Source organism: Cebus imitator, unplaced genomic scaffold (assembly GCF_001604975.1).
Source record: "Cebus imitator isolate Cc_AM_T3 unplaced genomic scaffold, Cebus_imitator-1.0 Scaffold340, whole genome shotgun sequence".
NCBI lineage: Eukaryota > Metazoa > Chordata > Mammalia > Primates > Cebidae > Cebus > Cebus imitator.
In genome coordinates, this window is record NW_016107655.1 from 2,029,305 (window position 1) to 2,052,850 (window position 23,546).

The 23,546-nt window shown below is 51.0% G+C and overlaps 1 protein-coding gene across 1 annotated transcript in view; it reads right to left on the reverse strand.

Moving 5' to 3' along the window:
- Nucleotides 1-1,369: 1,369 nt before the first annotated feature.
- Nucleotides 1,370-23,546, reverse strand: part of SLCO2A1 (solute carrier organic anion transporter family member 2A1) — an 88,227-nt gene continuing 66,050 nt past the window's right edge. The window contains exons 5-14 of the mRNA XM_017505723.2: nt 22,790-22,888; nt 20,713-20,849; nt 18,287-18,365; nt 17,591-17,755; nt 16,327-16,516; nt 14,210-14,375; nt 11,183-11,346; nt 7,336-7,400; nt 4,383-4,506; nt 1,370-3,498 (exon numbers count right to left, since the gene is read on the reverse strand). Coding sequence (XP_017361212.1) covers nt 3,378-3,498; nt 4,383-4,506; nt 7,336-7,400; nt 11,183-11,346; nt 14,210-14,375; nt 16,327-16,516; nt 17,591-17,755; nt 18,287-18,365; nt 20,713-20,849; nt 22,790-22,888 — 1,310 coding nt within the window. The 3' untranslated portion in view covers nt 1,370-3,377. The remainder of the gene's footprint in view (nt 3,499-4,382; nt 4,507-7,335; nt 7,401-11,182; nt 11,347-14,209; nt 14,376-16,326; nt 16,517-17,590; nt 17,756-18,286; nt 18,366-20,712; nt 20,850-22,789; nt 22,889-23,546) is intronic.

The following is a 23,546-nucleotide window of genomic DNA, read 5'->3' on the forward strand; positions in this document are numbered from 1 at the left end:
GCCCAGGTGAGAAGCAGGGCCATTAAATAGCCTCAAATGTGAAAGGGACCAAGACCCATGATGGCACCCTTGAATGCACAGGTATCCAAGGACCTGCAGACCCAAGCATGGTTGATGTCGAATTTCCAGCCAGACAGCAGGATGGGGGTTTGAAATGAGATTTAACTGATTTAAAGAAATAACTGATTTTTTTCTTTTTGCACATCCAAGCTTGTGAAGTGAGAATGTCTCTCTCAGTACTGGTAAGAGCCTAATCAACGTGAGCTCTTGGAGTGTTTTTCATGCCCACTCACTCATGGTTGCAGCCATCCAAAAAGTCAGATTCACAGGCATCTCTTCACCTTGTTATCCTTCACTCACCTTTGAATATACCAAAGGTCTAACAAGCCTGTAAATTTCTCAGTGGTCTAAGCACAAATGGGCCTCCCCAGGCTCTGCTGCATGGACAGCCCACCTCACAGGGTTTGAGAACCACCCACACCAGTCTCATGAGGGGGCCATTAAAAGTACCATTCCTGGGTCCCCTTTAGACCCACAGAAATAGACTCTGGCTGGGTGGAGGGTGTTGGGAATTTGCATTTTAACAACATCCTCTATGAGCATCTCACACTCAAGAAAGTTAGTTAAGCTTTGCTCTAGAAATGAAATGAAAGTGACACTATTATATTCCTTGCTGACATCTGAGAAGACAGATTTTCTGGGCAGCAGTAGCACTGGTTGTGACCGTGTGATCAATTATGACTATGATATTAATTCTGTTTTGTGCCATGGACTTAGCTGTTTGCATCCAATCCCACTTCCGGATATAAACTCAAGAGCAGTGATCGGGCCTTCTCAGAGCTCAGCAGAACTTCAGTGAAGGAATAAGCAGTGTCTGGCACGTGTCTGGTACCTGCCTGATACCAGGCTGATGGGTTGACAGTTACATTACCTCTAATCCCCATGGCCATGGACCCTTGGGATCTATGTCAAGAGAACTTCCTTTGTTTGCAAGATGCAGGTGCTGGCAGGGTGCAGTGGCTCACGCCTGTAATCCTAGCACTTTGGGAGGCAGAGGCGGGCAGATCACTTGAGGTCAGGAGTTCAAGACCAGCCTGGCCAACATGGTGAAACCCCATCTCTACTAAAAATACAAAAATTAGCCAGGCCTGTAATCCCAGCTACTTGAGAGGCTGAGGCAGGAGAATCACTTGGACCCAGGAGGCAGAGGTTGCAGTGAGCTGAGATTATGCCACTGCACTCCAGCCTGGGTGACAGAGTGAGACTCCATCTCAAAAATAAAATAAAATAAAATAAATAAAATAAAATAAGGTCCAGGTGCTGTCTGTTCTCTGACAGACCTATATGACAACATAAATTCGTGACCAAGTTACATCAATAGCAAAATTAGAATATTTTAATAGTAATATTATAATAGAATAAAGGTTCGGGAGGGCAACCAATCTTCCAGAATCTGAAGGTTGGCATTCATTGTTCATGAACTCAGCTGAAGGCAGTGCCTTCCAAATTTTGTTAAATTGCCGTGGGAAAGACCAGGGTTAGTTGCAGGGAATCATTTTTCAAGCAGAACCATTTCAAATGCTAAAACTGTCCCCTGAGGTTGCATGGAGCCCCCCTTCCTGAGTGAGATCTTTGGAAATAAGGTGGCTTTGGAAATAAGCCTGTCTGTAACAGTGGTTTCCACAAAGACTTCAGTCTCATGACATTGGACATTGTTTGGACATTGACATAAATATTTTGGCAGATCACCATATGAGGCCTTTTCAGAGGTGGCTTCTAGTATGCTTCTGGAGGGGGTCTTCCAAGAAAAGTGGCACTTAAGGGTCATTTATGGCCATAGCCCACACCCAGTTGCTCCAGACGACATGATGAACCAGAGCTGTCTGGCAAAGGGCCGGATGCAGAGTCAGTCTGGGGGCCGTGGATGGCATGGATAGTCAGGTCAGGATCCTTCATGCCAATCTGTGGCTTCTTGTTCTCCCCACCTCTCCTCCTGTTCTCACCAACCCCCATGCTCCCAGTCCCACACTGCCCACCGCACACACCCTGGGAGGCCCTAATGTAAATGAGGCCCTAATGAAGTAAGTTAAGAGCTGAGGGAAGTTCCGTGGAGAACCCTATATTAGCACTGCTTTGTACAAAGTCAGTCTCCAATAAATATCATATTTGTTGAAGAATGGCTTCCTTTGTTGCCTTCTGTCTCTCAACCTCTATCACATAGCAGCAGTGCCACTCAACCCAGGCACCCACCTCTCTGGAGACAGTGAGAAGAGGCTGAGAAAATGTTGATAGTACGAGTGCGTCTGAAACCAGAAAAGCCAACCTTACTGGCTCTGTTTTGTGGGTCACAGCTTGCCATCCAGCTTGGTGACAGTGGATATCCACTCCGCTTCATCACTTGCTTTGCTGACATCTCAGACTGCCTCTCTACTCCTCGGAATAGAGGCTGAAGTCCAGACAGGGAAGTGCACGTGAACCCATCTCACCTGCTGCCAGGGAGGTGTGGGAGGTTCTTCCCATTACTCTGAGATGAGGGGGTCTCGTCTCCACATTGAAGGGGTGGGAGGTTGGGCATCGGGACCATTTCATAGGCTTCCTTGGGTCTTCGCTATGCTGTAGCTTTCTTGGTTTGAAACGTACCCCAGAAAGACAGTGATAAACGTGAGGATCTAAGGACAGAAAGGTCCAGGGTTCCTATGAACAGCAGTTAGATGACCCATCCTTGGGGCTTCTCAGTCCCTGCTCTGGTGCCTGCATGCAGGTAATGAGCAGAGGCTGTACTTTCCAACATGGCAGCATCCAGAATGGCCTCTAGGTACAGGATGTGAGGATCTGAGGGGGAGGGGGCCAGCCCCTCCCATAGTCTGTTCTGATGCCAAACCCAGGTGCAAGAGCTACAGCCAGGCTCCCCAGGCTCCCAGTGGCTCTGGCTGTTAATAACTCAGCCACCCCCTTCTTCCTCTCACCCCTGCCACTCTGCAGGGCACGGGCAGTCAGCGGGAGAGTGGAGCTGCCTGGCAAAGAGGGCAGATACCCTTTTTGTCTCTCTGTTTAGGTCTCCCCCCAGGGCTGGTAGGGGCCTGGCTGCCTCAGTGGCATCCTTGCTGGAGGACCCAGCACTGAAGTGAGCTGGACATCTGAGGGGCCAGGGAAGACTCTGCCCCCCAGCTCCGGCCCACACAGCACAGGTGCACAGGGACCCTTAGGAACCGTGGGGAGGACTCTGGGAGGAGGGGGTAGGGAAGGCAAATGAGGACTGGGTTTTTTTCTTGTTTAAAAATACAAAAAGGAAATGACGTGTTAACATTAGTGAATATAGGCAGGTGTGGAAGAGGCAAGGTTCACTCTCTGGAGCAGGGCAGTGGCCTGGGCTGGGGTCATATGAGGCTTGCCTCCTTCTCCTGCACATTGTACTCCTTGTTCTTCGTCACCCTCCAGCTGATGAAGCAAAGCAGCAGCATGCCCAGTGCCTTGTAGCCCATCTGCAGGCCCAGGTACCTGTGGGCAGGAGGAGACAGGACTGGTGAGGGAGGAGCTCTGCAGCCCAGATCCCCGGGCCAGGACCACTGGGCAGAGTGGCGTCATTCCCACGCTGGCCCATGGAGGGTGTGGGCACCATCCAGGTGGGGATCACTTTCCTCATTTCTTTGACCCAAAAGGGAACAAAGCTGCAGGGAAGCAGGCAGGGAGTAGGCATGGGACTCCTCATCCGGTGCTCGCCATCCCTCCACCAGCTCCTTGAGGAAGGCCAGAGGGGACCCAGCTGCCCCAGCCAGCCCCAGAGGGTCCTCTCCTCCAAGCAGAGTCAGAAGGAGAGGGGCATCTTCTCACTGCTCTCTTGGCCTGTCCCTTTTGCAGCCTTCTCTGCTGCTCCCATACCATTTCCAGCCCCTGCCTCGTCCCCTCAAGCCCACCTTCCCACTGTTACTGGGTCATAGGACAACAACAGCAGGTAAGGTAGAAGGGGTCAGAACCCAATGGCGCTGCAGCTGGACTTGGCCCATTGAGGCAGGTTGCTCCCCCTCCTCCCGCCCTGGACCTCTGCTAGGATCCATGATGCGGCCCCTCTGTCTCTGAGCAGCAGCAGGCTGGTCTCCACTGTTCCACAGCCATGGCCTCTTCCTCGGGCTCCAGCCATACCCGCCCCTTCTTTCTGCTGCTGCCTCTTCCAAGGGCTTTTGGGTCATGGAAGCCCCTGAACATCTCACTGTGAGCCCTGAAATGCCTGTTATAGTAGCCCCTGCTCCCTGTCCACGGCATGGCAGGCCCTCATGTTCTCTTCCCCAGAGGCCCGACAGACCCCACAGTAGCTACCAGACACCTGACTACTGTCCTGTAAAGCCCACGGCCTGGCTCCGGGACACTGCGTGCTGGGACCTCACCTGTCTCGGAGAGTGTCATTGTCGTAGTAGGCACAGGCCCCTCGCCTCCCCAAGCACAGCGAGTTCCACCGGATGCAGGAGTGGTCAATGGTGAGGCCATAGAGGGCTGGAGATGGCAGCCAGGCTGGAAGAGAGTTCAGAAAACCCTGGTCAGGTGGAGCTGTGGGCAGAGGTGCCCAGCAGGAGTAGGAGCCAAGTCCCCTGCATGGTCACATATATGAGAACGGCTCTGCCACACCCACAGGACTTACAGTGACTCTGGAAAGCAGAATAGCTTTCAGTGAAGCCTAAGTTTCTCTTTCATCAGAAGCCTTAGAAGAGAAAAGGGACCTGGGCCATTCTTTCCAGGCAGAGTGAGTCACCGGGGTCTCCTTGATGCCAGCTCAGACACCCAACATAGTTCTCCTGAGATCAGCTCAGAGTGGAGATACACGGGCCTCCATTGTGTGGCGGGAGGCTCTAGAGGCATCAATCTCAGATCCTCGCACTGGCCCCGAGGTGTGGGTGCCCACTTTTTAGTGAAGAGGAAGGGGCTGCAGGCTGGCACACTGTTACACAACCAAGAGAAGTCAAGGCTGGACTTTGAACCCTGGTTTATGGAGGTTCCAGTCCCACGCACTTCCACCACACCAAGCTGCCCTATTGGATGAGACAACACCCGCCTGCAGACCTCCCAGCACCTGGCTGCTCAGAGCTTCTGCCCCAGGCCCTGAACTTCCCAGCAACTGAGTGCTAAGATTTGGCTCAGCAGGGGCTATGCTTTCCTGGCTGTTAAATATTCCAGACGCCCCACCTGCCCTGTACCACTAGCTCCAATTCTAGGCAGTCACTGGACTGGGGAGGGGCTTGTCCAGGATGTATACCGAGGCTGGCCTATCCCATTCTCAGAACCACGGTGCTGAGAACAGCCACCCAGACTTTGTTACGGCCCTGTGAGCAGCAGCTTCCAGAAGAAAGACAGGTAATATTCCACCTGTGGTGTTGCCCAAGTGGGAAACTGCAAGAAGAAGCCCCTCTACTCAGATCCTGCCCACTCCCAGGTCTCCAGGAGAACGGGGGGATGAAAACTGGCCAGAATGACATATGACACTTCCCTGAATAGAAACAAAGTCCAGAACCATTTTCAACCCAATCCCAATGGGTAATTTTGAAACTGTAATAGAAAGTCCTTTTTCTACCCAAGAATGGACTGTGTTCTTGGGTGATAAATGGAACCTCTCCAGGACTGGGTTTTCTCACTGGGGTCCCACATTGAGTTATCTGAGCTCAAATGGAAAAACAAAAGCAGCAAGTGCTTTGAGCAGTGTGAGAGAGTCCTTGTTTTCAAGGTCATTTTTGAGGTTGATGGAGGAAGCAGGAAAGGGTTCTTTAGAGCCTATCCTGGCTGCTGGATGGGCTGAGAGGAATGCGAGGTCTCCTTCCCAGCAGACTTTTTAGAGAAAGTTAAATTATAAATGTAAATAAGTAGCTCTGATGATGATGGAGCCTCTGCTGGGAGGACAGGTAGATTCTGCTGCCCTGCGTCCTCTGTGTTTATAATGCAGGCAGGAGGAACAGTGTCTGAAGGGGCTTGAAGGAGTTCAGCAGGGACTAGAGGAACAAGAAATCCCACTGAAAAAGCTGGTTCTTTCCCATCACCCAAACACTTCTCCCAACCTGGGGTTGGATTGGGCTCTGCAAGGGCTCCTGCTCAGCTGGCCCCAGGAGGGACATCACCAACACATCCTAAAATGGGGATGGAAGCCACTGCAGGGTGCAGTGTAGAACTGGCCCCTGGGTAATGACGCACAGTGGGCTATACACGATTTCAGCATTTATGGTCAGAAACAACACCTGATAGTAACTGAACTTCCTCTTGCTGGAGTCTCCATATTCCCCTCTGTAGTTTGCACCCTTAATTAATACATCCTCAGTTCAATTAGGTCCCTTTACTTCTGTGTGCCTGTCATTACTAAGATGTCTCTATTAGTGCCTTAAGTCTAGTGCATGGATGTGTCAAGAAGGAACAGCCGTCTGGGCGCGTCTGGGTGGCTCACGCCTGTAATCCCAACGCTTTGGGAGGCCAAGGCAGGTAGATTACAAGGTCAGGAGTTCAAGACCAGCTTGGTCAGAATGGTGAAACCCCGTCTCTACTAAAAATACCAAAATTAGCCTGGCGTGGTGGTGGGTGCCTATAATCCCAGCTGCTTAGGAGGCTGAGGCCAATAATTGCTTGAACCTGGGAGGTGGAGGTTGCAGTGAGCTGAGATCCTGCCACTGCACTCCAGCCTGGGCAACAGACCGAGACTCTGTCTCAAAAAACAAAAACAAAAAAAAGAGAAGGAACAGCCAGTGTGAGCAGTTCAGGCATGGGCCTGCTTTGTGCCCCAGGCCTCAGACCAGGCACCCCAGGAGAGCTGGGGGTTCCCTGCTCCCTCCTCAAGCTGCTCGCCCTCCCTTGTGGCACTGCTGATCACTTGTGCACAGCTCCATTCCTCTGGTGGGCTCTGGACTGCTTCAGGGTGAGCAGGACTCATGAGCAGAGGGCCCCTGGTGGAAGAAACTTTTGCTGAATACCTTCAGGAGGAGTGAATTTTGTAAAATAGAAAGGAGCCAGGGCTGCGCTTGGCGGCTGCTCTGGCTGGGCAGGAATGCAAAGTTTTGTTCCTACAGTGAGTTTTGGGGGAAAGATTTAAAAACACCTGCCTTTAACACGCTATTAGGTATTCTCAGCTGTGTTCACTCTTCATTTTTCTTACATAGTTAGGAATGAATGCCATAGATGGAGTGTTTCCTAACCTCAAGCAACCTGGGAAACCGTCCACGTGGGGTTTTGGCATCTGCCGTTGATTACGCAGAGCTTCTCTTTGCCATGATGAGATGGTGCTTCCTCCATCGCTACTCTGCACCCAGAGCCTTCAGATGTCCCATCGCCTAGGGCAGCTTTTTGGAAAGAGGGGTCTTAGACACTTACCCAGCAAGCGCATCAGCAAGAATTGCACCCCAATGGCAAATGACTTTTCCTCCTGGTTCACCACACTGGAAAGACAGACAGGAAATCAGTAGCAGGCAGATTGAGGGCGGCACGATCCCTTGGGTCAGGGGCAGCCAGCCTCGGAGCAGGTCAGAACTGGCCCTCATGTGGCCTGACAAGCCCTCTGGCGACTGGGTTCACCTGGGCTGAATGCTCTAGTTCTTCACAGGTGGTTCTCAAAGTGTGGGCCCTCGATCATCAGCATTCCCTGGGCACTTACTAGATATGCAGATTTTCAGGCCCACCCCAGACTTACTGAGTCAGAAAGTCTGGGGGTTGGGCCCAGCAATCTGTATTTTACCTCCAGGAGATTCTGATGATGTACCACTGAGAACCACTGGTCTGTTTGATTTTCAGGGCTGCCCAGACCTCCCTTCAAGAGGCAGAGGGCAGCAGAGGCTAGGAGCAGAGAGAAGGATGCTGTGGGTATGTTGACAGCAGCAGGTCTGAACAACTCCCACAGAGTGTCTTATACCAGTAAAAGACAGCCCTGCTGCAAAGTGCAATTAGGGCCCTTGGGCTGCAGCTTCTGTGCACAGCTAAAAGAATTCCCTACTCTGGGCCAGCTCTGTGGGTGTGTGCATACAACTCCACCCTCAGAAAGGTCCCATGTTTGGCTTTAATGCTCTGCTGCGGCTGTCTGGAAATTCTTAATTTTTGAGCCAGGGGCTTTACATTTTCATTTGCCCTAGATCCTGCAAATTAAGTAGCTGGTCCTGCCCCTAACCCTCTTCCTCCAAGAGAGGAAAATGTGTTTGGCTGAGGAAGGAGATTCAGAGAGAGCTGGGGACAGCTCTGCCATTCCAGCTGAGGAGTAGAGAGAGGGAGGACACCCCCACACAGGGTGGAGAGCCAGAAGCTGCCCAGCAGAGGCACCTGATGAGTGACTTGACTCCAGGACTCTCTGTTCTCTGAGCACACACACTCCCAGTGGGCGCTTGTCGGGAAGAGCCTTCGGTACTAAGGGGACAGTGAGGAAGGGCACTCAGAAGTAATCCCCAGGTCTCTACACATGGTTTGTGTCACCACCATCACAGTTCTGCTAGCAAACTGGAAAGGGACCTTTTTCCAGCCCCCTGATGGATGGCCCAGTGAGAGAAGTACTCACTGGGGAATAGACAGGGGAAGAGGTACCCCTTGGGACCCCCGATGCAAAGTGTCTCAAATCTTGTTGTGTTTACAGGTCCCTCCAGTGGTCCAGTTCACAATAAATGCCTGCCTTGTCTTGGCCCTTGCCCTAGGCAGACTCACCTAGATTCTCAGTGAATGGGACTTGGACACCCCAATTTGACTTTTGATTGAGATCTTGTGCCCCTTCTAGTCGCTGTCCCATCTGGCCCTGAAGGAAAGCTGGCTTTCTGACCACTTTTTCTCCTTCCACATTTTCAGCCAGCCTTCACTTCCAGCTTGTGTTCCCATGGCTAATTGGGGGCCAGGACTCATACAAATAATGCTTGGGTCACCTACAAAGTCATCTTTTTTTTTTTTTCCCCCTGAGACAGAGTCTTGCTCTGTTGCTCAGGCTTGGAGTATAGTGGCTCAATCTTGGCTCACTGCAGCCTCTGCCTCCTGGGTTCAAGCAATTCTCCTGCCTCAGCCTCCCAAGTAGCTGGGACTACAGGTGCCTGCCACCATGCCTTGCTAACTTTTATAGTTTTAGTAGAGATGGGGTTTCACCATGTTGGACAGGCTAGTCTCGAACGCCTGACCTCAGGTGATCTGCCTGCCTCAGCCTCCCAAAGTGCTGGGATTACAGGTGTGAGGCACTGCACCCAGCCTTCAAATTTATCTTTAAGCCTCTCCTTCACACTAAATAGCATCCATTCTGTCATCTTTCCCAGTGGGATTTATCTTTAATTCATTGTGGCATCCTGGGGCCTCCTCTCTATCCCCTACCCCTGCCCAACCTAGAAAGGAGAGATTTTCTAGAGAAGCCCATCCTGTGCTTGAAATGATGCTCTGTTCTTCATGACTTCCTCCTCCCTGGGATTTGACAGTATTCCTCTGGGAGGTGATTTGACAGGGATTGCCCTTTCCCGCTATGTAGGGACTTGCTAGGGAGATTTCCTTACCCTGTCACCTGTCCTCATCATGGCCACATGTAGTTTTACGTCAGGGCTAGAAGGTCCAGTGTGGTCCATCTGACCCAAGGTGCAAGAGGGGAAGCCCACCGCACAGTCTCAGGTGAAGGTGTCTGTACTTTGAATGTGGAGGATGGGGAGCAGTAGAGAAGCAGGTGACAGTGGTGTCAGGGGAGGCAACACACTGTGGGCTACAAGTATCCTGCAGCTTCTTGCTGAGTAAGCTAAAAATGCAAGGTCCTGACTACTGTTTTTCTGCACCATTTCTCGGGGTTGTGGTTGCGATGGGCAACCCTGAGGCATGAGTTACCGTTTCCTCCAGGACCAAGAGCAGCCTTGCTTACTGTTCACCATACAAGCAGTGGCTCCTCTATGCTCAGTGTTCTTGCAAAGTGTACACCTGGGACTCTGTGTGTCGCGCCTGTAGGATTTGGGGGGCAAGGATAACTGACACACCAATAGTCGTGTGCTGCTTTCTGTGCTGTAATAAAGTATTTTGTCTTTGACCCAGGAGTCTCACATCTTCTGCCAGCAGCCTTGAAATAGTAGTTTGATAGCTTCAAGCTAACTTGATAGCTCATTCGGAAATAGGGTAAAATCCCAGATCCCAACAGCTGGCTGCATCCACTCCTTCCTTTTCTCCTGGACTTCTGGGGGAAATAGGTCCTAGATACTGAGCTAGCTATTATTATTATTATTATTATTATTATTATTTGGGTAATAGTGATAATTAACCAATATGTAGAACACCTTATATTTACAAAGCAATTTACCATACAATCCTGACACCAGCCCTTTGAGGTGGATATCATTATCACCATTTCGTAAATGAGGAGAGGAGGCTCAGTGAGGTTAGATAACACCCCACCACAGCCAGTATGTGGCACAGCAGGGACTTTGATCCTGGCACCGGGAGTGCAAATCCTGTGTTTTTCCCCTCTCTGCTCTCGAGGTGAGTGAGGACAGGAGGGAGGGCAGTGGGGTTGGGTTAGGTGAATTTGGTATGAATGTTGTTTTCTCCTTGCAGCCAGGGAGGTGAAGAGCGGGTCATTCCCAGTGAAAACCTCAGAGGCATTCATTGCCAGCTGCCAGCTGTAACGGGACACCCCGCTCCTCCCCTCCAGCCCTGGCCAGCCACTCCCTTCCTGACCTGGGGACTTGGTCCTGGAGCCAAGCATACCAGGATTTTCTCATTTTCATCCTTTTCCATAGCTCTCACTCAGACTCTGAAACTTTCCACATTTTCCTGCCTTGGTTTTATGTATCCAACTAAATTCTCTTTGCTCTTCTCATTTCTTTTAGGATTTAAAAATAAGCAAACCTATAGGTTTTTCCACAGTGTGGAGTTGGCAGCCTGGCTTCCACATGTGGCTCAGCCATTCACCGGCTCTGCCATACTAGGCTAGTGATTTAGCCTCCAATGTGCAGAGTGGAGGCACCAACAGGGCCTGTGTCACACGGTGGACGCTGTGGGACTGAATGAGGCCCTGCAATGAGGAGCTCAGCACAGAGCATGCTGGCAGGGCTGCCAGCACTGCTGCCATTAGTACTATTTCCCCTCGGCAAAAGATTCTTGCACATTGTCATTCAAAGGACTCTGAGGGCCAGAAAGGGGGAGAGATGAGAAACAGGCAACTAGGCACAAAGTCAAAGGGCGATGTGGGGAAGGAGAAGCCACGCCCCAGACCCTCAGGGGTGCCACTCACCGCAGAACCATCATGTAGAGAGGGTTGTGGGAGATGCAGGCTATCAGGGACACAAAGGAGATGAGGAAGATGGCCGGGAGCAGGAAGTGGGCACAGGGGGCAGGGCACGATCCCGTTTTTGCTGAAGCGGATCCCTCAGTCACACAGCTGCAGTTCAAATAGATCTTGAAGAGGAAAGGGAGGGAAAGGGGGGAAATTTGTTATTATTTCACTTTCACACACTTCAGATGTCTGCACCAGCTCTTGCTGGATACTTAGGTTTCAACCTTTGTGTTTGGATCTGGTTCCCAGGGAAGCTGGGTGAGGCTGCGGAGGCCAGGTGAGGGTTCAGGCTGCCCCAGGGGTCCTGCCTCTGTCACTGGGCAACAGAAACCATCTTCTTGGGTGGACTGGGCTCCTCCAGAAGTCACACCTGCATCTGGAGGCCCAGGAACACTGCTGGGCGAGGCCCCCACCCAGCTTGGAGCCAGGGAACCAGGAGCGCTCTCCTTTGGATCAGGCCCCATGTGCCCAGCAGTGGTGGTTTTACAGATTGTTGTTTTTACTGTTTGTGTTATTATTATTATTATTATTTTGAGATGGAGTCTCACTCTGTCGCCCAGGCTGGAGTGCAGTGACATGATCTCGGTTTACTGCAACCTCTGCTTCCTGGGTTCAGGTGATTCTCCTGCCACAGCCTCCTGAGTAGCTGGGATTACAGGCATGTGCCACCTGTATTAGGTCCAAGTAATTTTTGCATTTTTAGTAAAGACGCAGTTTCACCACGTTGGTCAGGCCGGTCTCGAGCTCCTCACCTTGTGATCCACCCACCTTGGCCTCCCAAAGTGCTGGGATTACAGGCATGAGCCACCATGCAGGCCTATTATTGTTATTTTTTGAGTTAGAGTTTCATTCTTGTTGCCCAGTCTGGAGGTATGATCTCAGCTCACCGCAACCTCCATTTCCCGGGTTCAAGTGATTCTCCTGCCTCAGCCTCCGGAGTAGTTGGGATTACAGGCATGCATCACCACGCCCGGCTAATTTTTTGTATTTTTAGTAGAGACGGGGTTTCACCATGTTGGCCAGGCTGGTCTCGAACTTCCGACCTCAGGTGATCCACCTGTCTCAGCCTCCCAAAGTGCTGGGATTACAGGCATGAGCCATCGTGCCTGGCTGGCTGTTTGTGTGTTTATCGCAGAGGGAGGCGTAAGCAGTAGGAGGGCAGTGGGAACACAGAGGAATTCCCTGAGTTCTGAATCTGTCAGGCCTTTGCCGGAGCTCCCTGCCTGGGAACAATTCCTGCCTATAAGGGACTCCAGAGAAGGTGGCTCCTGTCTCCACTCTGCAAGTCCATATGGCTCAATACTGTTGTGCAACTCTCGTAGTCATTGCTCTTGTCCAGTGGTCTTCACCTTACTGATGGCCCAGCCTGTGACCATTTCAGTGTCCGAGCAGTTACGGGCTAATATTGGAACTAATGGACTAGTATGTTTCCCTCTATCAACAGTGGTAACTATACACCCTCTTCACTTGGTTCCCAGGAAATTCAAAGTTAGTTATATACAATATTGCTGTGACTTTTCTCAGTCTGGATTTTTTAAATAGAGATTTTTTTTTCTTTATAATTTACTGATTTTTTTCTTGGCATTTTGCTAATGGATTTTCGTCTGGAGGTACGTATGCTGTTATGGGAAACTTGCCAAGATTATTTCTGGAAGTAGGTGACTCAGAGGTAAGTTAACAAAGATAAGAAAACCACAGAAGCTACCACAACTGGAAGGCAACTCATAGAGCATCTTGTCCAAGTTCCTTGTCCTTCCTCTGGTTGAGGGCCACGCTCCTTTGCCCGCAGAAGTGGCAGTGGCAGCAGACTTGCAGGTTGGTAAGTAAGTGCTAGCCTTGCCCATCCCTCCACACAGGCTTAAGGGAGTAAGGCATGTTCTGCTTATGCTAAGTGCACAGTCTTCTCATTGCTCAGCAGTTCCTAGGCCTGGCCTGCCCAGCTCCGGCCCCTGGCTGCTCCCTGGCTAGCTGGGTGTGACACTCCTCCTGCGGCACCAAGCCTGGCCGTTTCTTTCCTGCAGCATGCCCAGTACATTCATGCCCTCAGGACTTGCACTTGCTGTTCCATTTATCTGGAGTGTGCATCAAGTTCTGTTCTTCTGGTCGTTCAGTTCTAATGTCACCCCCTCCGGGAGGCTCCTGGGAACTCTCTGTCCTTCTAGAATTATCGTGTGTATTTATTTGATAGAATGCACACGCCAGGAGAACAGGGACCTTGTCGGATGGGTTCACCCTCACATCCTCAGCACTTACAGCTGTGCCCAGTGTTCCCTGTTTATTGAATAACCAAACAAATGACTCAAGTCGGTTTGCTGCTGGCTGATCCTAGGAGGTCTGGAGCCACAGAGAAATGGGCTTTATTCTGCCAAGCGAGTCCAGTGAATGGAGGTTGCCCAAGTGGAAGGCTGGTGGCCAGGAGATACATGGCATTGAACAGAAGTGCCCCAGACTGAGGCAGCACTGGGGGTTCTAGTCCCAGATCAGCCCTAAATAGCTCCATGACTTCAGACCAGTCAAGTGGCTACACCTGGGAGCTGAGGGGCTGAACCAAATGCCCTCAGCTACTGTTTCTGGCTCTACCCTTCCAGGTCCGTGTCACAGAAGCCCTCTGCCCTCGATTTATCTGGACCATGGCCAGCCTGCAGGACCCAGAGATGCCCATGAGGATCCCTAGAATTGAGCTCAAAGGCCTTAGCTGAAGGAGTGTTTTGACTGGTTTCTGCTCTGAGCATTGTTAGGCTCAAGTATGTGAATTTGTTGGACATCAGCCAGTCTTTAATTGACTGTAGGCTGTCAGCATCTGGTCATGTCCCCAGGGTAGGGAGGTAGAGAGAGGTTGGATGTGGCTCAGAGGAGGCCAGGATGCTGGTAATGAGTGTGTATGGAGCCCCGCCTATCCTGGAGCCGAGGAGCAGTCTTTGAGGGCAATGCACTGAGCTCCGAGACTCTACAAGGCTCTTGCCTCTGGACCCTGGCTGCCCTTACCAGTTGCTTGGAGGTTGCAGAGCTCATGTTGATGTTGCTGCAGCCGGCGTGGCAAGGGGAGAGGTACTCGATTCCATTGTCCCCACAGACCGGGTGGAAGATAGAATCTGGGCACGAGCAGTCCCTGCGGCAGGCAGGAGGCTGCCGATGTACAGAACTTGATGTGCTGCCAGCAAAAGAGGAAACGGGGAGTCAAACAAAGCAAGACCAAAGAAGAACCCTCCACTCCAGCCCAGTGTGAGTTCCTGGCCTGGTGAGTGTGTCTGTGCATCTCTATTTATTTTGGGCCAGCGCCACCCTGGGATCTGAATTGTGCCTGGTGGAGCCAACAGTGAATTTGCCACTGTTTAGTGGTCACGGCATCTCTCCATGTCTTCTGCCACTCGGAGCCCAAACCTGCCAATTATGCGCTGGGAAGACCTGGCTGGTAAATCCCCTATCACAGTAGGCATCAAGACAACCAACCAACCAACCAGAAAGGGCAGGTCACAGACAATATTCACCTTCCCTCTGCTTCAGCCTGAAAACAGTGGCTGGGACCACTGAGGCAACCCAGGCTTTAGTTTGCTGTCTGTCTCCTGGCTTACTGTAGACCTTGCCCAGGTTACTCCAACCCCTTGAGCTTCAACCAAATGGATGTCACTTGATCTCAGGGTTCCCACTGTCCCCTCATATCTGATATTCATGACCTTCTTCAGGGAGGGTTGGAAAAGGGGCTGACAGAACACTGTCGAGATATTTCACTAGTATAATGATACGAATGGGAGTTCATCTCATGTGCCAGGCACGTGCCCGGGGTTTTACACACACAGTCATCGCAATGAGCCTACAGTGAATAACTCGCCTTTTGTGGATTAGAAAACCAAAGCTTAGATGAGGTAAGTAACTTTCTCCAACGAGTATGGAGCACTGGTTTAGAGTCCAGGCCTATCTGATGACAAAGCCATGTGCTAGACTCCCAGTGGATGTAGCCAGAAGGCCCAAAGGCTTCTCAGCTTTTCTCAATCCACAGTCAGCCTGTAGAAGTGCGGGACAGACCAGGGTGGGCTCCCCACCCCGAGCAACCCTCCCTTCCCTCAAACCCCTTCTCTCCTTCACCCACCAAGACAGAGGAGGTCATCTCAAAGAAAAAATAGAGAAAACACCAAGGCTGAAAGTACGGCGTCTCCCAGTGCTGCAACTACGTTAGGCAAAGTCTAAAAGGAAAGCCCCCAGGTGGCACCCAGGAAAAAATAATGAAAATGCCGCTTGCTTGGCATCCTCCCGCTCACAGGGCTCTGAAGCTCTTCCTGAACCTAAAGCCAGTTAACACTGTGACCGGTATTGCTGTCTGCACACCAACAGGCAGACTTTACCTGCCCTCCTCCTCACCTGCCCTAATTTTTCAAGTCTGCCATCACTCTCATTATTCTCCTCCACATCTTTTCAAGTCTCCTTTCATCTCTCTTCAGCAGCTCAATGAAACTGTAATTCTAGCCAGCACAGAACTGATGCTAAACATAGCTTATTTCCTGGTTCCTGTGGCTCACAGCTCTACAAATCCATCCTGGAATCAAACAGATTGGTTTTTGGTGCTTCTTAAGGAAACAGAACTCTAACCCTGATTGCTGGAGGCCCAGTAGGAGCCTTTGATCTCTTCTCATAATGGAGCATACCATTCAAGACCTGATTTTCTAAGTTGCCACATGAGAGATCAGAACAAAAGTGGGCCGGTCGTGGTGGCTCACGCCTGTAATCTCAGCACTCTGGGAGGCCGAGGCAGGCAGACCACTTGAGGTCAGGAGGTCATGACCAGCCTGGCCAACATGGTGAAACCCCGCCTCAACTAAAAATACAAAAATTGGCCAGGTGTGGTGGTGCACATCTGTAATTCCAGCTACTCAGGAGGCTGAGACATGAGAATCGTTTGAACCTGGGAGAATCGCTTGAACCTGGGAGGTGGAGCTTGCAGTGAGCCAAGATTGCACCACTGCACTCTAGCCTGGGCAACAGAGCGAGACTCTGTGTCAAAAAAAAAAAAAGTGTACAGCAGAGAAGACAGTTGAGGAAGAAGGAAGGAAGATGTATAACAGCCAGATTTAGACTCTGGCCTTAGCAGAGGGCCTTATTCCCATTACCTAGGGGGATAGACTTCAGCCACAGTCTGGGTGGAGCACCCCATGAAGAACAGAGGAACACAGAGGATCATGGAGATGGTGATGATGGTGGTGGCTACACGGGGAATGGATTGCAGAGAGAAAACGAAGCGCTTCATCAGGATTCCTCCAAAGAGCATCCCCAGGGCTGCAGCAGGGAGGTTCACAGCACCTGTAGGTGGAGAGAAGGAGGTGACCCGGGTGCATGGGCCTGGGACTGCGTGTGGGCTGCAAACACTGAGCTGGATCACCGAGAAGGAAGCATGGCTTCAGGAAGGAACATTTGGCATGTGAAATTATAATAGTAATAGCTGACATTAAGTGAGCACTTACTGTTTACCAGGCACATCTAGAGAAATATATGAGACAGGATTGCCTTGCCTAGACAAAGAACACAGAAGTGGGGTTCTTGCAGCTTAAGAGATGTGGGTTGTATATGCATTTATTAAGTACCTTTGATTCCTTAGGGCCTCTCTGCATCCTCACTGCAACCACCTGGGGTTAGCAACACGAGAGTGAGGACCCCTATGTACCAGTTAGAGATGGAAGGCCAGAGGCATAAAGTCAGAGCCGAGGACCATCCAGGGGGTGCAGGGGAATCACCCTCAAAACTCATGCACTGATCACCTTGCCAGCTCCATATGGTTAAACTCACCTGTGGGTTGGACCCAGTGATTTCCTAGGGTACTTGGTGGGACCACATCTGTAGTTCTCAACACAGCTGAAAAAATACTAATGCTGGACCCCACCTCCAGAGATTCTGGTTTCATTGACCTGGGGTAGGGCTGGGCGTCTGTATTTTGTAAAGCTCTCCAGAGAAGCCTCTGGTGCAGCCTGGGTTGAGACCCACTGGACCACATGCTCTCTAACCAAAGCAAATACATTCAGGTCCCTGGGGAAAAAGAGAAAACCCAGGAGGCATTCTGTCTGACCTCAAATTCAACCTTCCCTCTTTCCTGTTTTGTCCCTGATGATGTCAGGGCCTTTGGGAAGCTGTCAGACTTCCAGCCACTTGATGGAGAAGAAGGCAGCCCCCAGCCTCCACCCACTCCTGCCTGAAAGGATGGGAGTCAGTCAGAAATCTGCCAAGAATTTTCTAGATTGCCAACCAGGAAAACTGTCCTTAAAATTCTTTCTCTCGGGCAGTCCTCCGGCTCCTGCCTGTGTCCGGTCTGGCCTGCGCCCATCCCTGGATGGGTGGTTGGAGTGCCTGCCGCCCGGCCCCTGCAGCACCCTCTGGGCTTACCAATGAGGAAGTTGGCGTAGGCCGCTGAGGTGCCATACTGCTTCTCCAGAAACTTGTTGAGGAAGGTGGAGAGGCCAGCAATGACGGAGGAGAAGGTGCACTGGGCCAGGACCACCAGCACAAAGAGCGGGTTCATCAGGAGCCTCAGAAAGATGCGGGGAAACCCTGTGAACAGACCACCGTCAAGGGCTGGCTTCTGTGGCAGCCAGCACGGGGCACCCCTGCCTGCCCCCTCCTTCTGGGCAACTATCTTTTCTTCCTTGGGGTAGAATCTGAGCACCAGGATGTCCTGTGACCAATCTAGGGACACACAGCCACAGGCTCACAGGCTCACAGTGCCTAAAGAAACCCGGTGTCAGGCAGATAGAAATAGGACTAGCACTGGAAACAGTCTCCTCACATGCCTGCCACCTCCACAAGAGGGGAAGAGGGAGAAGAACGTGGGGCCAGAGTGCGGGGTGGGGGTGGGGGACTGACCCAGTTGAATTTGGGTCTCTTGGTACCTGTGACGTAGTGGTCACCAGGATTCCTGGCAGAACCCCTGGGCTGCAGGCACACCTAGGGGATGGGCCAGTTACAGGCCATCTGTTCCTACTGCCTCTTACCACACACACCACCACAGGGGCTGGGGTCCCCCTGGCCGCTAACCCCTCGCCCGCACTCAGTCAGCCCACCCCGGGCTGTAGGGTCAGTTACGTTTAATGAAGTCCAACAGGGAGCCTCTTGACTTGGCCTCCTCCAACTTCCTTGCTTCATCTGCTGCGGCAGGAGCCCTCTAAGACAGTAAAAGGGATGAGGGTTCATGGCCCAGGCTCACTGCAGCCACCCTTCCCTGGGGCCCTTAAGTTTCTGGAGGCTCAGGACTGGGCAGAGGTGAGCTGCCCCAGGTGTGTGGCATGGGAGGGCATCCAGAGAATGCTCTCTTGAAGTAAACAACACCTGCATTTCTGTGAGCCTGGTATTTTGGCCAACAATCAGAACACATCTATGCCAATGCCTCCCACAATACCTGTGAGCATATTATTTCATATCTAACTTTCCCATGACTGATGCCAAAGGTGTCTTCCTGGACCCCACCCCTCAACCCCATCTGTCATGGTACTTCTCCTCTATCCTCAGATTCCAGGGGACATTGGCTTCTGGCATACTCTGGTATAGAAGGCCATCTGTTTCCAGACCCACCCTCCTCCCCTTTTCTATCACCTCTCTGGGATTCTTGCTCCCTCCTAAGCCCAAAGATGAGTGTTGCTCAAGGCTCTGTCCTAAACCTTTACCTGCACTTTCGTGGTATACTACCCCAGGGAACCTTCCTTCCTCATCTGACCTTGTCAGCTTCAGCCTAAGGCCCTGCAGCTCTGAACTGCCTTTCAGATGCCGTTCAGGCCCCTGGGCTCTGACAGCGTTAGGATCCTGCCGGGAACTCATCATCGCCAGGAATAGGCTCTTCCATTCACTGAGAGCTTACTCACTGCTGGGCCCTGTGCCCAGTGTTCATGTGCTTTGTCTCATTCCTCACAACTCCTTCCCATATCGTTACTCTAATTGGCTGGAGCACTGTAAAGAAGAGGAAGCTTAGGAAAAAAGAAAGTTGGCGAAGATCACTCAGCTAGGTTATTGATTTTTAAATTCTTTTCTTTTCCTTTCTTTCTCCTTCCTTTCCCTTCCTTTTCCTTCCTTCCTTCCTTCCTTCCTTCCTTCCTTCCTTCCTTCCTTCCTTTCTATCTTTCTTTCTTTCAAGGCAGGGTCTCACTCTGTCACCCAGGCTGGTGTGCAGTGGTACAATCATAGCTCACTGCAGCTTTGAACTCCTGGGCTCAAGTGATCCTCCCATCTCAGTCTCCCAAGTAGGTGGGACTATATGCACTCAACACAATGCCCAGCTAAGTTTTTAAAATAAATTTTTTTTTGTAGAGATGGAGGTCTCATTGTGTTGCCCAGGCTGGTCTTGAATGCCTTCATTCCTTCCCTACCCACCAATCTCAATCTGGACTTAAGCAATTCTCCTGCCTTGGCCTCCTAAAGGGTGAGATTACATACCCGGCCACGTCAGATGGTTTATAAATAGCAGAACTGCATTCAAACCCAGGTCTGCCTGACCCCAGCACCTGCATGATGTGCTGCCAACCTCTGAAATTCTTTCCCAAGACAAGCTGAGGTCCTCTCACCCCTGCCCCTCTTCCCACAGCTGGGCCTAGATTTTATATACCTCATGGACAAACATTGACCTCTATTTTGTGGCTTGGAACCTAGGCATAAACTTTATCTCCTCCTTCTCATCCAAGCCAGCCCACTGCTGAGCCCTTCTGGGCATCCACCCTAGGAATGTCCATCCTTATCTTTGCCCTGTCCCAGCTCTCCAGCAACCACTGCTGCATTCCCCAACTCTCACCTGGCCACTGCACTGGCCTCTTCAGATCTCTGGCCTCCATTCCTTCTCTACCCTCAACCTCAACCTAGCTGCCATATTGCCACCTGAGTAGCCACCTGGTTACTGCAGTGCCCCAGAACATCATGGAATTAGAACAAGCTTTAGACCCTTCAACTTAACATCAAGCCTCTACCCAGACTTCTCTTCCTTGCTCTCCGTTCTCATCCTTGCTTTCATTCTCGTCTTTCCCTGATTCCTTTCCCCAGCAGGTATGACTGGAAGACGCTTAGAAGATCTGCTCAAAATACCCCTGCTCAAAGTGCTTTCCAATCTCAGCCACCCTCATACTATTCAACACTAGGAATCCCTTCCTATTCAGTCCTTCGGGCCGAAATATTGATAGCCCTATTAAATGTAAAAGTTGACTGTAGCAGGTCACAGACTTGGCTTTTATTGGCTCTTACATCTTTAGCTCAATTTAGATAGACTCAGTGTTTCCCAACTGTTCCCTGCAGGTCTCCTGATCCTTGAGATGCTAACATGGTAGGGGAACATGGAAGATATACCAACTTTTGGAAATTCACCAGTACCCTCATCTCTCAAAGCCTCTGAGAAGTCCTCCGTCATGAAATTTGTTTAGATTTCACCCTGAATTTGCTTAACATGCTGCAGCTTTTTACCTCTATTTATTTTTTACCCCCACATCCCTTTCTTAAACTCTAATAGGTAGAATCATGGGCTCTTGGAACCTTACCTTTGCTCCTCTGGGCATTGCTCGAGGGAAGAAAAAAAAGGGGAAAGAGGTGAGAACCAAGAGGGCTGAAGAAATGAGCAGGCCTAGCCACCAGGCTCCAATCCATCGGGGGTCACCCGGGATCAAGTTAACCGCAGCTGAAGAGAAACCAAAGGGCACAAGTGTTTGTTGAATGCATGATCTCACCTTACTGGAAGTAGAACCTCTGATCAAGGGGAGTTTTACTGATTTTCTTCCCTCAATGGAGAAGAGGCAAGCCATGAGCTAGATTTTTGGTCAAAACAATGTTCCCTCTCCCAGCTACTGGTCTTCCCAGAGGACCAAGGCCACTGCACATGAAGCAGGGCATCAGAAAATCCCCAGGCGGGAGGAAGCGGTACATTCAGCACCTTAATCAATTCCCAGCCCATGGCAGGAGTAGTGAAGAAGGGAGCTGACTCTCACAAGGGCACACCATGGGGCAGAGCCTAGATCACATGCTTTCCATCTGTTTTCTACTGGGTTCTCCTAGCAAGTCTGTCCACCTCTCACCAGTCAAGAAACTGAGGATAGACAGGGTTAAGTCTCTTGCCTCAGGTTAAGGCTAATATGTGCCATTTCATTGGTCAATTTCAAATCTATCTTTCTGGTATGCAAACCTGCCCTCTTAACCGTTAAACTCTACAGCCTAAACCTAAAGAAACAACCATCAGCTGTGTGGGCTGCCTGGCAATTCTGCACACAAGTAAAAGACTGCCATTGTGTTTCTCTGTGTGAAGAAACTATCTAGGCATAAAGGGAAGGAGAAGGTGGCAGAACGGTTCAGTCAAATCATGACAGGCATCCCTGGGCACTGCCCTGAGTGTAGTGGGTGCTCAGTTGCTGGTCTCTTTGGGCAACCAAGAGCCAGGAACCAATTCAGGAAGTGCCAGCAAAAGGACAGAGATGGCTTGGTTCTGAGGCATAAGACCCGCCCTGGCTTCCACTTTCATTTGAAGTACAGCCAAATGACACCATGCAGATGGCACTGCGGTCTGACAGTCCTGGGGACAGGAGTTGAGGTTCTAACAGCATGGTTGCCACTAGCACCTGCCAGATCTCTGTGACCTGACCTGTGTGCAGGGCACTGGTGGGCCTGCTCTTCCTGGGGTCTGGCTCAGTCCTGCCTTTCAGCCACACCTTCAGCCAAGCTGGAACTTCACATCCCACCCACAAGCTCCCCACACTCACCACCCTGCAGCACTCCCTCTGTCATGGTGCTGACCTTCCCTGGCTTGTGAGAGACTGGGTATTGCGGGACACACTGACAAAGGCAGGAAGCCATTGCTGGATTCATCCTGGGCTGGGTCGCTGAATGGCTAACTCAGAACTTATGCCAGTGTCTGGGGACTATGTCTTCTCATCCCTACCACTTGTTGAAGAATACAAACTCATACCTGTTGACTTCTTAATATACATCAGGCTTTTTCTGATCTTTACAACTTTATTTTACTACCATTATCTCCATTTTACAGATGAGGAAACCGAGGCACAGAAAGACAAAGTTACTTGCCTAAGATCACTTGCCTAGTAAGAGGTGGAGCCAGGATGAGACCGAGGCAGTCCCATCCCAGTGCCCACACAGTCAAAAATCATGTTATACCCTCTGGATGTGAGTCATCATCCATGTGTATATTTTATATGATGTTTCTTTTTTTCCTTAAAAGAGCTATTATTAAATCTTTTTTTGCAAAAAGAACCAGCAACATCTTAGAATCAAAGAGCTGTAGAAATACTTTTGATGCTACCACCAAGATGGGCAGCTGTGGTGGCAATACCTGAGGCCCTGCCCTAGGTCTGCAAACTTCTTAAGGACAGAAAGTGAGTTTGCTTCAGCAGCTTGTTCCCCACAGAGGCCAGCATGGACCCCGAGAGAGGAGGCACACACTGTTTGCTCCTGGCTGTCCCAGGGACTGCAGAGATGAGTGAGCAAGTGAGGAGGTGGCAGAGCGCATCAGGAGCTGAAGTTTCATTCTCTGCCCTGATTGGATGAGGGGACTGGGGTGGGGCTGCTTCACTGAGCTGGGGATGGGAATGGGTGTCCTCTGCACACACTCACCTGTGTTGACCCTCCCATAGTCCACAAAGATCTGCAGCATGACGGAGCCCAGCAGGTACCCAAAAGCCGGTCCAAACACAGAGATGGCAAATAAGATGGCTGGAAATGGAAGTAAGAGGAAGAAGGCTGAGAGAAATGGAAAGAGTTTGGCAGCCCTGGGCTCCCAAGCTGAGGGGGAGTCTTGAGATGTCACTCTATCTGTTCCCAAGCCGGAGGCCCACACCTATGGCATCTCCTACCAGCAAGGCCAAAACCACTCACAATCCCAAGACATAGAGAACCAAGGCTATTTCTACCTTCAGCCAACTTCCAAAGAGACCTGCCTGCCAGGAAGGAAATGGGCTCAAGGTATTTAAAAATGCCAGGTGATGCTCCCTGTGGGTACGATGCTGGGGGCCCTGGGAGGAGCTTGTGGTGCCACAGAGCCTGTGAGTGTGGTCTGTCTGGTCTGGAGTATAGGCCCTGAGGATGCTCAGGGTTTGTTTTGTTTTGTTTTGTTTTTGTTTTTTACATGGAGTTTTGCTCTTGTTGCCCAGGCTGGAGTGCAATGGCACAATCTTGGCTCACCACAACCTCTGCCTCCTGAGTTCAGGTGGTTCTCCTGCCTCAGCCTCCTGAGTAGCTGGGACTGTAGGTATGCACCACCACACTTGGCTAATTTTGTATTTTCAGTAGAGATGGGGTTTCTCCGTGTTGGTCAGGCTGGTCTCAAACTCCCAACCTCAGGTGATCACCTGCCTCAGCCTCCCAAAGTGCT